A 12973-nucleotide genomic window follows, 5' to 3' on the forward strand; every position below is an offset into this window, starting at 1 on the left:
CACAGTCAAGTTGTGGGCGCTGGAGGAGTTCAAACTGCGACTGCAGCGCTTGAAGCTGTCACCAAAAAAGACTCACCATGCTGTGCATGCTCAGCAGTGTAATTGAATGGAAGAAAACAATTACTTTGGTGTTTTGCAGCTCTATTTCGTTCCCTGACGGTAACCAAATCTAGATGTAGGAATCTGTTGAGCAGGAGAGTGACACATGTCTTCCCGAAGGCTGTCCAGCCTGCAGACGACAACTTTCACACCAAGGTTCAACTCGAGTGACAGGACTGCACCCAAAAAAGGTCAAACAGGCTAGTAAGTTGTACCCTGTAGGTACGGTGACCAGGTGACTGGCTTACGCAGGAGCACTTGACCACTTGTTCAACCCTGTTCGATTGGGAATAAAGGAGGAACGCTGCATCGCAGCCTTTTCGGACCAAAACCAGTCGACTCAGCGTCCAAAAGACTACAACAAACGGGCCAATCGCGGTCATCCGTGCTTTTATAAGAACGAAATGGCGCTTTAAGTGACATTTTGCATACAAATCCCCATCTAGTAGGGCGCAGTCACCCAGTTTCGGTGGAAGTGCGCGAGTTCGATTGGGATTCAAGTAGGAAGGGAGCGTCTCAGCTTCCTCGGACCACGACCATTCGACTCAGCGGCCCGAAGACTACAACTGGTGAAATTTTAATTTTTGCCTTAAAAGGGGAAGCCCTTTAAAGCACGGATGACCGCGATTGGCCCCAATAGACATCCTTAGCAAAAGTACGATAACGCTAACTTTTACGGTACTCACTCCCAGCCGTGACAAAAGACGTTATCTGATAACGGAAAAACGTTACAGAGCTCAAAATAACGGGCCGACGTTCGTTATGGAAATTCTGCAAAAAATGCAAAAACTCGCATTGTTTTGTAACTGGCGGGAGATAAAAAGCACGTCGTGCAGATCGAGATGAGATCGAGAGTCGAGATTGCTTCCTCTTGTGACATTTAGCTTTTTTGGCGAGTTTTGCCTTTCAGTTGACAATTTCTGCGTCCTCTGCTTCGTGCCTTTCTCCCTCTATCCCATCTGGGAAACAAAGGACCAGTTCCACGGCACTCCTGAGGAAGAAATTCATCGGCCTCTCCCAGACGTGCTGGAGCTGGAGAACCCTTACAGTCTTCGGTGCTGCGTTTAGGAAAGGGTTTCCAAGGACCTGGGAACAGCGAAAACTCATTTTCGCCGTGCTTTTGCTATTCCAGAGTGAAAGAGCTCGCCAAGGTATTCTTTCGGAACGACAGCAAACTAATCCCTGGTTCAAAATTTTGAATTTCCCGCACCTGTTTCCACGAAAATTCATATCGCCATGGTTGTCACGACTACTTCGTCTCAACTATAACGTACTTTGTGCTTAGGGCCTATCCACACTATGTAATAAAAACGGCGTGTCGTTTCAGAGTACGTGACGTACACGCGATGCTCTGTTACACTGCAGTCTGGCGTAACTACGTCGTGTAGATCTACCTGTTCTCTAGATGCCGCGATTGCACAAGGTTTGTAGCGCGTAGACCAGGAAAGGACTCCCTGGCTTGGTCTAGACCTACCCAGATAGTTACAAAACAAGTGGCAGCCCAGCGATGGCAGCACTGACGCCGAGCTCAAGGAATATCACCCTAAACTCTGTTCCAGGTGCGGTAATTTGGCCACCGTGTGACTCTCGCGGCAGCGCAGCGCCAAGGTCGAGGCCGGCTGTAGCATCGCTTGATGAACCAGTGTTGGTGGCCGCCGTGTATTTCCAGTAAAAGTCCCTGGCTTTGGCCTTCATGTTGTCAATTTTGGTCACAACAGGGTTCTGCTTCCTCTCCAAACAATTCTTTCAAATCCGTACTCGATTTAATTTTCAGTGAATTCTCCGAGTCTCGCTACTACACCTTCCTCTTCATCAGACCCCGGGATTTCTCTCCATGTCCAGCCATGACTGTATCAATGTCGCCTCCGAGTGGTCGCTGAAACGGACATGTGGCAACTCCAAAGCGAAAACAAGCGGCCGCTGGAAACAACAAGAAAAAACTGCGATCCGCAAACTCCATCGACTTCCACACAACGAACACTGCGAAAACGGCACGTAGATGAGAAACGTGCTTTGTACAGGGGTCCGCGACTCACGTTCCGCGTGAATCCCACGTTCCCCGTTTTCGGCCATTTTTCGTCACTCACCTTGGCAACAAGCATGTTTACGGCGTGTTTACGTGGTTTTCTACGCGAAGGACTAAAGGGACGCTGGTCTAGGAGTGCGGCAGTTTTTGCGCGCCATGGCAACGAGGAGTGCGCGCACGCGAGAGCCACCAGCGCAAAGCGCTGCAGACTTGCGGCGGGACAGCGAGTGAGACACTTGGCCGTGACCCAGTACGAGTGCAGTCTTGACCAGGGAGCCCTACACATACCGGTATGTGTAGGGCTCCCTGGTCTTGAGCTACAGGAGGTAAAAAGTTACTCGATCGGATAGAGCGAAACTGAGCACCATGGGATGCGAGCAGCTGTTAGTACTCCCGACCAGGGAGCCCTACACATTGTGTAGGCACCTTGCTTGACAGCAAGGAACGCTTTTTTTTAGAAAGGAAGCTTCTTCTCCAAAATTTAAAAAAAAAATTAAAATTATTCCTTCTGAAACTTAGTCTTCCAGTACTACGTACTTTGCATCTGAGCATGAAAAATGGCCTAAAGGGCATGGGAGTTGATATTTCGGAGGACTTACTTGAACAACATCATGCTGCTGCGATCATGTTAGGATTCCTGAAGATGCACCAGACTGATTCTGGCAAGCCGTCTGTCGTCTGGATATGCACTGTTGTTCGTCATGGTCAGCAATCTTCTTCGTTCGTCCTTTCGTTTTCGTTTTCCGCCGAATATTTTCAGGAGTGCATCAGCACGAGGGAAAATATGAGGGACACGATATACACAGAGTACGAATGGTATACACTGTAATCCATTTATCCCATGTACTGTCCCAAATAGAGCGTGACCAGCACTAAAATCTCCCTTATTGGCGTGACCCGGAGAATATTCGTGACCCCAGCGGGATATATTGGTGACCCAGTGACCCCAGCTCAGAACGGTCGCTGATTGGCTGAAATGGCCCAAATCGTTTCGTACCATGGGATAACTTCAGTAAAAGCAGACCACCACCATGCTTGTGATACCAGGGTGGCAGATTCAGCGCCTAACTGCGAGGGTGAGGTGGTAACTCTCACAACCAATGCCTCCGCAGATAAGTACTAGTGCATGTAACTCAGCTTTCAGTATCGACGGAAGACTATTCACCATATTCCCTGTATCAACATCTGAAGCCACCGGTGTGTTTTTGCGAGTCTCCTTACGCCACGATGGCAAATGAAACGACTGTAGTCGATGGACAGGAGGCGCTGGAAGAGCTATTGAAAGTCCTCCTACCTCGCAGCAACTTCATTGTAAGGACTACCGCAAAGCCTTTTTCACACAGGTAAGTTTACGCTAGCCCGAGAGCTACGCACTAGGACATAGGGCTTGAAAGTGCTACGTCACAGCATAGCAACAATTTCAAAAATTCAACAACTGGATCCACTTGGATCCAGTTTTTGTATGGATCCAAGCACATTTCAAGCGGTCTTACCCACAGCATGGTGATGTAGCCAGTGAAACTGACTGATTTGGCTACTGGGGGCGGGGTTACAACTGGTGGCGAAATAAAAGTCACACCTGCATGCGTCATGAGTTGGTTGCTATGCACCCACATACTTAGACAATAGCAATAGCAAAGTCACACCTTAGTGGATCCAAAAATACACAACAGAACAACAAGGACAATCAAGGCTTGTTTGCTGCTACTTTAAGTTTCATGCTTACGCAATCATCAGGCAACATGAAGATCGGGTGCCGACCATGCCGGTATATATGCCAGGAGAGGGTGGTATAAAAAGCTGTGTGAGACTGTGGGGGCTAGCGCAGTAGCGGTGATGTTTTAGGCAGGGGGCTGTGTGCAGAGTGTGTGGTTGTTGAAGGCAGGGGCTAGCAGTGCAGTGTGAGCGCGAAGCCTGTGTGGCTGGCGTGGGCAGGAGGTGGTGAACAATGCGTGTGGATGTTGTAGGCAGGAGGCTGTAGAGCTAGCAGTGTGATAATAGCGCAATGTAAATGGATATGTCGAAAAAACCGGAAAAGCCCTGCAACTGCCGAGACAAGCCATCTTGTCCACTCAACGGTGAATGCCAAACGACGGATCTGATATATGTGGCATCCATAACGTCAGGCCCCACCAAAAAGGAATACACCGGTATGTCGGCGCCACCATTCAAGTCACGCCATGCCAACCACATGACTACAACAAGATACGAGAAGTACTCCAGCTGCACTGAGTTCTCCAACTACATCTGGAAGCTGAAGAAATCCAACGCCCAATACGAAGTCGAATGGAGGATAAAAGATCGCGCCCGGGCATACTCCAACATCACGAAGCGGTGTTCCCTCTGTACCAGAGAAAAGTATCACATCCTGAACACGCTAAGGTCACCGTCCAGCCTCAACAAGCGCTCCGAAATGGTGTCCAAGTGCCGACACGAGAACAAGTATCTCCTAAAAAACCACGGTGTCACCTAAACATGTCTCCACAGCCTCCTGCCCACACCATTCACGTTCACACACCTTGCTCGTAACACCCTGCCCACACCAGACATATCCATGTACTTGTGTGAAAAGATCGAAGAACAACGCCTATCGAAAGGCGTGTGTTGTATGAGTGTCTACAGAGATGTTATTAGCAGTTAGAAACTGGATAGAAGGGGCGTTCTCTATCACTTCGAGGCCTTGTTGTTGTGGATTGCCGAGAGCGGATTCGGTGGATCTGGTGATCCTCTAAAACAATAACTCGTATCCACATTTCCTCCTCCTTTCTACACCATTGGTGTAACCTAACATTCTCCTCCTCTGCAGGTTAAGTTTTGGACTGAGTCACCGAACCCGCCTGCGATTATGCACTTTCGCCCATATGTGCCCGCGTCCCCAGTTCTATCATCCGATCCGGTCCAGATGAGTGATGAACTGACTTTGGACGGAAATGAAGCACCCTCTGGTGGAAGGTATGTGACAGTTTCTATTTGCAAATACAGGCACACATACACACACACATACAATTAAGCCTGATGTCAGTTATGGTCTGCTATGAACATAGCCCTATTTTGTGTCCTATTTCTGACAAATGTTCCTCTTTTTTCCACCATTAACCGAATTTCATACAGGTTTCAAGGCAGCGGTGGCGGAGATGATGAGCCATTGATTGATCCGGTGCCAGCTTCCTCTCGCCTCCTGGTGATACATCAGGAAAAGTGGCAGCAAGAGCTACTGATTAAGTATGGAGAGTTGGTGCTGATGGACGCCACATACCGCACCACCTGCTACGACCTGGCATTGTTCTTCCTGGTCGTCCATACCAATTCAGGTTATGTGGTTGTTGGTGGTAAGTCCTAAGTGGAACACATTATTTTTTTGTAAACACAGAATTGATACTTTCCATTGGATAGATTATTGACCGAACAGTTTACGTTTTGGGGTTACCACAACTTGCCAATTGTTAATGTAATGAGAGAGCTGCCAGCTCAGGGCCCTCGCTCTGCTCTTCTTTACGTATGTCATCTTACTCACAGTGTGAGTCTGTGGGTTCTCCTCGTATGTGCGCAGGGTAGAGCCATCTTATACGGGTTATGTTTGCTAAGTCTGTAAGTCGCTAGTTCAAGTTTAGTGCTGTGCCATGAGTCCACGACTTTCCCAACAGATGTGAAGTGATGATGTAATCACATAATCTCTCTAACAAGGAAACTTCATCCTTTTTCCTGTTCATTGTACCTGTAGAGTTTTGTGTGCAGTCGGAGAAAAATGCTGAAATTGCAGAAGCGCTCACTATCATCAAAGAAAACACACCATTGTTGCACCCCAAGTTCTTTATGACAGATTATTCTGAAGCTGAGATGCTCGCCATCGAAAAGGTAAAGAGAAGAAGCTTTAAGATTTGTTTTTACTTACCGTATTTTTCCGGTTGTAAGTCGACCTTTTACGACTTAAAATAGAAGGAGAAAGGGTGGGGGTCGACTTACAACCGGGATTCGACTTATAACCGGGAACTATCAGAATCTTACAAAAAAATGACCTGCACTGCATGCACGAGTGCACTATGTGTACACATTTTTCCAGTTTATTGGTCTTTTGAAGGATTGGGATGTTATAACCTCAATTAAGGAATGTTTACATGATTTGTTGATGTGTTAATAGCAGGAAGTGGTTAATAGTGCTTCTTTGGGTGAAAACTTTAAATCGCAGAATTGAGACCTCCGGATACGGGGGTCGACCTATAACCGGGGTCGACTTACAACCGGTAAAATACGGTATATGAATTTCATTTTCAGCAGCTCGGATGAAAGATACATTCTGCATAATTATATATACAAGTAAATATATTCAATCTGCGGACAGAACTGTTTCGTCCTTTGTGGACTCATCAGCGCAGCACAGAGGAAATGAGGCCGAAATATTAAATACCCAATGCTATGCTGTACGTGTGTGTGTGTGTGTACAGTTTACTCATGGGGGGAGAGATTGCGGAGCAGAAAATTTTGGAAATTTAGAGTCCAGATCAGTGTATTTTATTGATTCACGGGTAACTGGGGCAACAGGTGGTACGGTCAATACCATAGTGACCGTACCGTGTCCAACGCCCCTGGTGTTCATGCATGTGCACTGTGTGTGCCGTGAGGTAGTTTGGCTGTTGCCATCAGGCTCAGGAGCTTGTAGGTGTGTTGTTGTACCTGGCTGTTGGTTTCAGGGTTCATACACACATACATTCTATTAAAAATACACACCTGTTGACCAATAAGCTACTTCTGATCTGTGTGTGTGTGTGTGTGTGTGTGTATGTGTATGTGTGTGTATGTGTATGTGTGTATGGTGTGTATGGTGTGTATGGTGTGTGTACATGTGCATATGTGCATATGTGCATATGTGGTTGGATATATGCTGGTATATTCAACAATTCAGGTGTTCCCTGAAGCAAGGATATATCTGTGTGACTTCCATCGTGAGCAAGCCTGGCAACGCTGGACGAAGAACCGGAACCATGGTCTTAACGATGATGAGGCATCGGCACTCCTGGCGGCTTTGCGCAGCCTTGCTTATGCTCCACCATGCCGAGATGAGGGACAAGTTCCTGATAAGTAAGGGTTCAAGGATCATGTCCGCTGTAGTATTTCTCTGTAGCTTGTATCCCTTATCGCCGCACTAATCATTCACCTGTTGATACGTGGAAAACTGGAAATACCTTGCGACTTGTGTGCATTGTCATACTGTCCTTTAGGCACTATCGTGAGGCAGAGTCAAAATTGCAGGCTCTGGATGTCTTTAGAAGCAATAAGCAAGTGAGAAACTGGCTGAATGGAAAATGGCTCTCAATCCCAGAGGTAAGTTTGTGGTGATTAATCCTGAGGGTCGTGTAAACTTCCACAGTGTACATACATGTAGCCATAGAAGTCAGGATTGTCGGATACCACTCTGAGTTCACGCTGAGCAATCATCAGGCAGCATAATAACGTGGAACAGGGAAATAAGCCCTAGCATGTATTGTGATTTTGTAAGATCAGTCAGTGGTTAGTAATGCGGGCATGGTGGGCAGTGATTAAGTAGTGAATGGCAGTATAGCGATGTAGTGCGACACAAAGAAAACTGTGGGAAATAAAATCAAGCTACAGTACGTGTTTTGGATGTTGTGTGATGTTCTGTTCTCTTTTGCAGCGGTGGGCGAGGGCGTGGACTGCGCGAGACTATCAGCACAATGTATTTACGAACAATGGAGTTGAAGCGCAGAACAAGGTAACCTTTGATGCACTAGTTCTAAATGTCAATGCTAGTATCACTCATAGAGTACCGATTTTGCTTAAGCACAGATACTAAAGAGGATATAGCGCTGTGCCATGGCATTGGTGAGCAGGTAGAATAATAATTTTAAAAGTCCAGTATTCGAAGTAGAAATAAGGCTGTGTTTACATGAGAAATTTCAACCCGGGTCGAGTTCACCCCGGGTTGAAATTCTGTACGATAGACAAGTGAGGTGAGCGTTTACATGAAGAGAGTTGACCCGGGTCAAATACTGATATGCCGCCAAAAGTCCACTTCTAGAGTCCTGTATGGTCACGTGAATCCGTTCCCGCGAAATTTGCATTTGCAGTGCTGTTCAAACCTGGCGCGAGATTATTATTATTTATTAAATTTTTAATTGGGCATTCCCACAGGCCTAAGGCGTTCTTACGGGGTACCCTAACCCTGAGATACGCACAAAGTATGTTTGTACGATTTTCTTGACCCGGGTTGATTTATCAACCCGGGGCGAAATTTCAACCCGGGTCAAGCGCAATGCGTCATGTAAACGCGCCATTCATTTTGTGCACATGGCGGGTTGAAATCTGACCCGGGTTGAAACGCCTCATGTAAACACAGCCTAAGTCCAAATGACTTCCCTGACTTCCAGAGGAAGTTTACGTTATACAGTGGTCCCTCTATAATCCGGCACCATTTGTGCCACGAAAATCTGCTGGATTAGGGAGGGTGCTGGATTAACAAATCTGATTTACTGCTGCAATGTGCATGAAGAGGACATTTTGGCTACTGAAAATCGTGCTGGTTTATCGAGGGTGCTGGATTATAAAGTGCCGGATTAGAGAGGGACGACTGTAACATTGGTCTTAGACAGGTTCCATTTCTGAAATGCAGCATGTGTCTCATTTGATTTGGTTAATTAAGGTTCTCAAGTACTAATTCCTCAACACCAGCAACGGGAAGAAGAGGACGCTGAGCGAGACTTTCACCATTATCGTTGAAAGGTTTCTGGAAGAGCAAAAGCGGAAGTTCGTGGTGAAGAATGTCAGCCAGCTGAGCTCTTTTCGAAGGTAACTTTTAAAAATGTGGTGGGAAAGCGAAGAACCAGGCTTCACTTCATTGTTCACTGTTTCTAAAAACTTCAATATGGTGTGGAGTGGAACAACCTAACAATAACAATAACATAAATCACCTGGTCACCGCGCCAGCAGGCGACAACTTTCACACCAAGGTTCAACTCGAGTGACAGGACTGCGCCCAAAAAAGGTCAAACAGGCTAGTAAGTTGTACCCTGCAGGCACGGTGACCAGGTGACTGGTGTACGCAGGAGCACGTGGCCGCTTGTTCAACCATGTTCGATTGGGAATAAAGGAGGAACGCTGCATCGCAGCCTTTTCGGACCAAAACCAGTCGACTCAGCGTCCAAAAGACTACAACATATGGGCCAATGGCGGTCATCCGTGCTTTTATAAGAACGAAACGGCGCTTTTAGTGACATTTTGCATACAAATCCCCATCTAGTAGGGCGCAGTCACCCAGTTTCGGTGGAAGTATGCGAGTTCGATTGGGAATAAAGGAGGGAGCATCTCAGCTTCCTCGGACCAAGACCATTCGACTCAGCACCCCGAAGACTACAACTGGTGAAATTTGATTTTAGGGTATACTTTCCCATTAACATTGTATTAATAGAGTATACCTGAACTTGCGAAGGGAGGAACTGCTCAGGCTAGCTCATGCTGCTCTTAAAACCGAGTTTGGGTTAGTGGTGTTGTTGTTTATTTATTTTACATCGCAAGGCAAACGGGCAGTTCTGCCCAATATTATGGATGCGATGACCCTGTGTGTGTGACTTTGATACATGGATAAAGTGGGAGAAAACACTGGACACATTGGGGCACAGGTTATGTGTTGAAATACACCAAAAACCAGACCTTTCATTAATTAACCTTTAACAGTCACAATTCACTGGTAGCTCAAAGCTGACTGTGAGCTCCCGGCTCCGTGTTTCCTAACGTTCCCTCTGAACATGTCCTTGGCTCACCATCTCAGTTCATACTTGTAGAAAAAGTGTGCTTTCCCCTGGTTTCCTGCACAGTTTCATCATTTACATTGGCCGCACAGCTCCAAGCCAAGCGCCAACTCCAGGATCTACTCAATGTTGCTATCCCTGACCCAGCACTGGAGGCAAGTAACATCAGACGTGGACGACCTGCGGTAGAAAAAATCTCCGATGTCGTGTTGGAGTATCCGGAGACACTGAACGCAGACAATTCGTCCAGGCACGACAGCGTGACCAAGGTACCTGGCCTAGATGTAGTCCCTCTGTACATTCATTTAGCTCTATGGGGTACATGCGAGCTGTTATTATTATAGATAATCTGAAGTACATTTGTGCCAAGTTACTGTCAAGTGCATGTGTATTTTTACCAGCTTCATTGTTTATTGCTCTTGTGTAATGCAGCCTCAAGAAGACCTGGGTCGACCCATCTGATCATCTCTTCAAGACCAGACTCAGAACAACTAGCTCCGAATAATGAACGTATGTGAGGTTTAAATCTTTTTTTTATATAGGTCTAAGATACTAGCTCGCTGCGATCGAAGGTCCAATCTACTCACTTCCAGGTATTAGGCACTTCGGTCGCCGTAATTCTTCTTAGTGGACATATGAAACATCCTCCTTTGTGATGGCTGATGGGTATCAATATTTAAGTTATCTCCAGCTGCACAACAGTCTGGGACCAGCACAGGAGCACGTCACACCTTCCTTTCCTAGGGGAACTGCATGGCCGCATTGCTTCCTGCTCAGTATACAGTGTTTTCTGAAATTCACAACTCTAAAGTTTGCGTTCCTGAATACTCCAGCAATACTGCAATACTAAATACTGCTGAATACTCCAGCTCTAAGTTAGTATTGCGGAATACTCCTGCGAAAAAGTGAATGCGGAATGCGCTACCCTGCCACAGCCGCCAAGGGTCAACAACTGTTGCTATTATATCCTCTACAGCTGCACCTCAACGACAAATGACCATCACCAGCAGCAGCAGCAGCAGCAGCAGCACTGTACTCCTTCAGCCTTCACAGTCAGCTTCAGGTATGGCCATAGTTATTACTATGTGAATTGTTAGAAAAACTATTGTTAGAAAACGCCTACCATAATATCAAGAATACTCTTATGTACTCTTGATAATATACGTATGATGCTTTAATATCTAACATCTTGTCAGATAATACGTTCTGCCTTTTAAATAGGATGTTGGCGAGATAATAGTCAATATTGGCCAATTTTTGTCTTTTTTCTAGCATATGGCCACTGTTCATTGTCCATACTGACGTGTGTGTGTGTGTGTGTGTATTGTGGTTGATCGAATGTTGCAGCTTCGAATCGACAAATGTGCTGTAACCCTGAATGCGGGTATCCGGAGCTACCGCTAAAGCCATGCCGCAACAACAATTGTGGCCATTACTTCCATCACCTGTGCACGTTACACGACATGGGAACATATTGCAAGCACTGCCATTTCAGAGCGTGGTGAAGTTTTCCGTGACCCTGCTTTTATTATGCCTTTATATACTCATTCTTAAACCTGTCCCTCCAGGAACTTGCGATTCCGCGGCCGCGTTGTTTTCCGCGATTTGAACAAAAGTCCGTGATATCCGCGATATTTGAAAAATCATCCGCGTTATTGTAGAAAACTGTCCTTGATACTTGAAAAGCACCGCGATATTTCGAAAAGCAACCGCGATATTCGGGTCTTTCTTCGATGTTGTTTAGTTCTTCAAGCTCATCAGTAGTTTACTTGTGAGATCGACACCAGAATGTCGAAGTTTCTGGGCAAATCAGCGGCTGACAAGTCACAAAATAAGGCTCGCGTCGAGTGTTGTCCGAGGATGGTGGAAAGCTGTCTTGCAGTTGAACACAGTCAGCGCAACACACGTACGTTCTGTTTTGTCATGCATGATTTATGCTGTACGATCCGTACATCGTACAGCACTACAGTACAAGTACCAAAATCGGCCGCAATTTCCGCATTTTTACCACAATAATCCCGCAATATTTGACAAAATCCGCAATATTCCCCGCAATTTGTGGCATTTTACCTCGCAACTTTTTCCGCGATATTTCCGAAATGTCTCCGCAAGTTTCTGGAGGGACAGTTAAACGCTTGCACATACACTGAATGTGTCCACTGCAAGCAAACTTGCACCAGAAACTGTTTTGGCCTTTGCACCCGAGCTGCTTGTAAATTTGCAGCAATTACGTACCAGTCTTGAAAGAGAGGAATGTTGCTGTGTTGGAGCTAGGACTACTATAGCTGGATTTAGTTTCCTAAGTTTTTAGTAAGTTTTTACTATGTATTTACTATGTATTAGTTTTGCTCAACTCAGCTACCCACCACGTTGTCGTATAATTATACCGCATTTCCTCGATTAATAGACCCGGTCTTTTGTTTTTTGAAGAGGGTTGGACCCCCGGTCTCTTATTTGGGCATGGCCCATTATTTGAGCACGGTCCACTATATTTTCATCGGCACATCGCTGGAAATGGTGGATTTTTAACACGTCATACTATAGAAGTTCTATAGTATGACGTGTTAAAAATCCACCATTTCCAGCGATGTGCCGATGAAAATATAGTGGACCGTGCTCAAATAATGACTTCTATATTACAAATAATGAAAGAAAGCACTAGCCACTACAAAATTGTAGTTGCGCAACCTAAAATCGTGTCCTTTTTTGATCCACCACGTGCTTTCTTAGTGCGCATGCGCAAAGCGATAAACTCAAATAAGAGACCGGGTCTCTTATTCGGGCATGGTCTACTATTTGAGTATGGTCTATTATTCGAGCATGGTCCATTAATCGAGGAAATACGGCATGAATGAACATGGTGAGAGTTTAATTTTAGTTCAATTTTCCTCAACACGGTCAGCAATGAGAGAGAGGAGAGGGGGGTGGGGGGGGGGGGGGGGGGCACACTTGCGGTGCTAATTGACTAGTACTGGTAAGCCCTCAATGTGCAGTTTCTGGAAGTGGCTGTTGCCGTTTGGATGCTGCACACAAACAATTCCAGCCATGAATTCTGCACTGACGCAATGGAAGACTTGAGCTTGGGATA

The 12973-nt window shown here is 46.1% G+C and overlaps 1 protein-coding gene and 1 long non-coding RNA gene across 2 annotated transcripts; both read left to right on the forward strand.

Moving 5' to 3' along the window:
* The first annotated feature begins 4927 nt into the window (after positions 1-4927).
* Positions 4928-8920, forward strand: LOC135818812 (uncharacterized). Its single transcript, XM_065332044.1, has 6 exons — positions 4928-5077; positions 5237-5454; positions 5847-5980; positions 7026-7201; positions 7776-7853; positions 8781-8920. The coding sequence occupies exons 1-6, from the start codon at positions 4971-4973 to the stop codon at positions 8830-8832; spliced, it is 765 nt and encodes a 254-aa protein (XP_065188116.1). The 5' UTR covers positions 4928-4970; the 3' UTR covers positions 8833-8920.
* A 1076-nt stretch (positions 8921-9996) lies between these two features.
* LOC135818813 (uncharacterized) lies at positions 9997-11963 on the forward strand. Its single transcript, XR_010553764.1, has 4 exons — positions 9997-10154; positions 10318-10395; positions 10862-10948; positions 11233-11963. It is a non-coding gene; the product is annotated as an uncharacterized LOC135818813 (long non-coding RNA).
* Positions 11964-12973: the final 1010 nt, after the last annotated feature.

Source organism: Sycon ciliatum, chromosome 6 (genome assembly GCF_964019385.1).
Source record: "Sycon ciliatum chromosome 6, ocSycCili1.1, whole genome shotgun sequence".
In the NCBI taxonomy this organism is placed as follows: domain Eukaryota; kingdom Metazoa; phylum Porifera; class Calcarea; order Leucosolenida; family Sycettidae; genus Sycon; species Sycon ciliatum.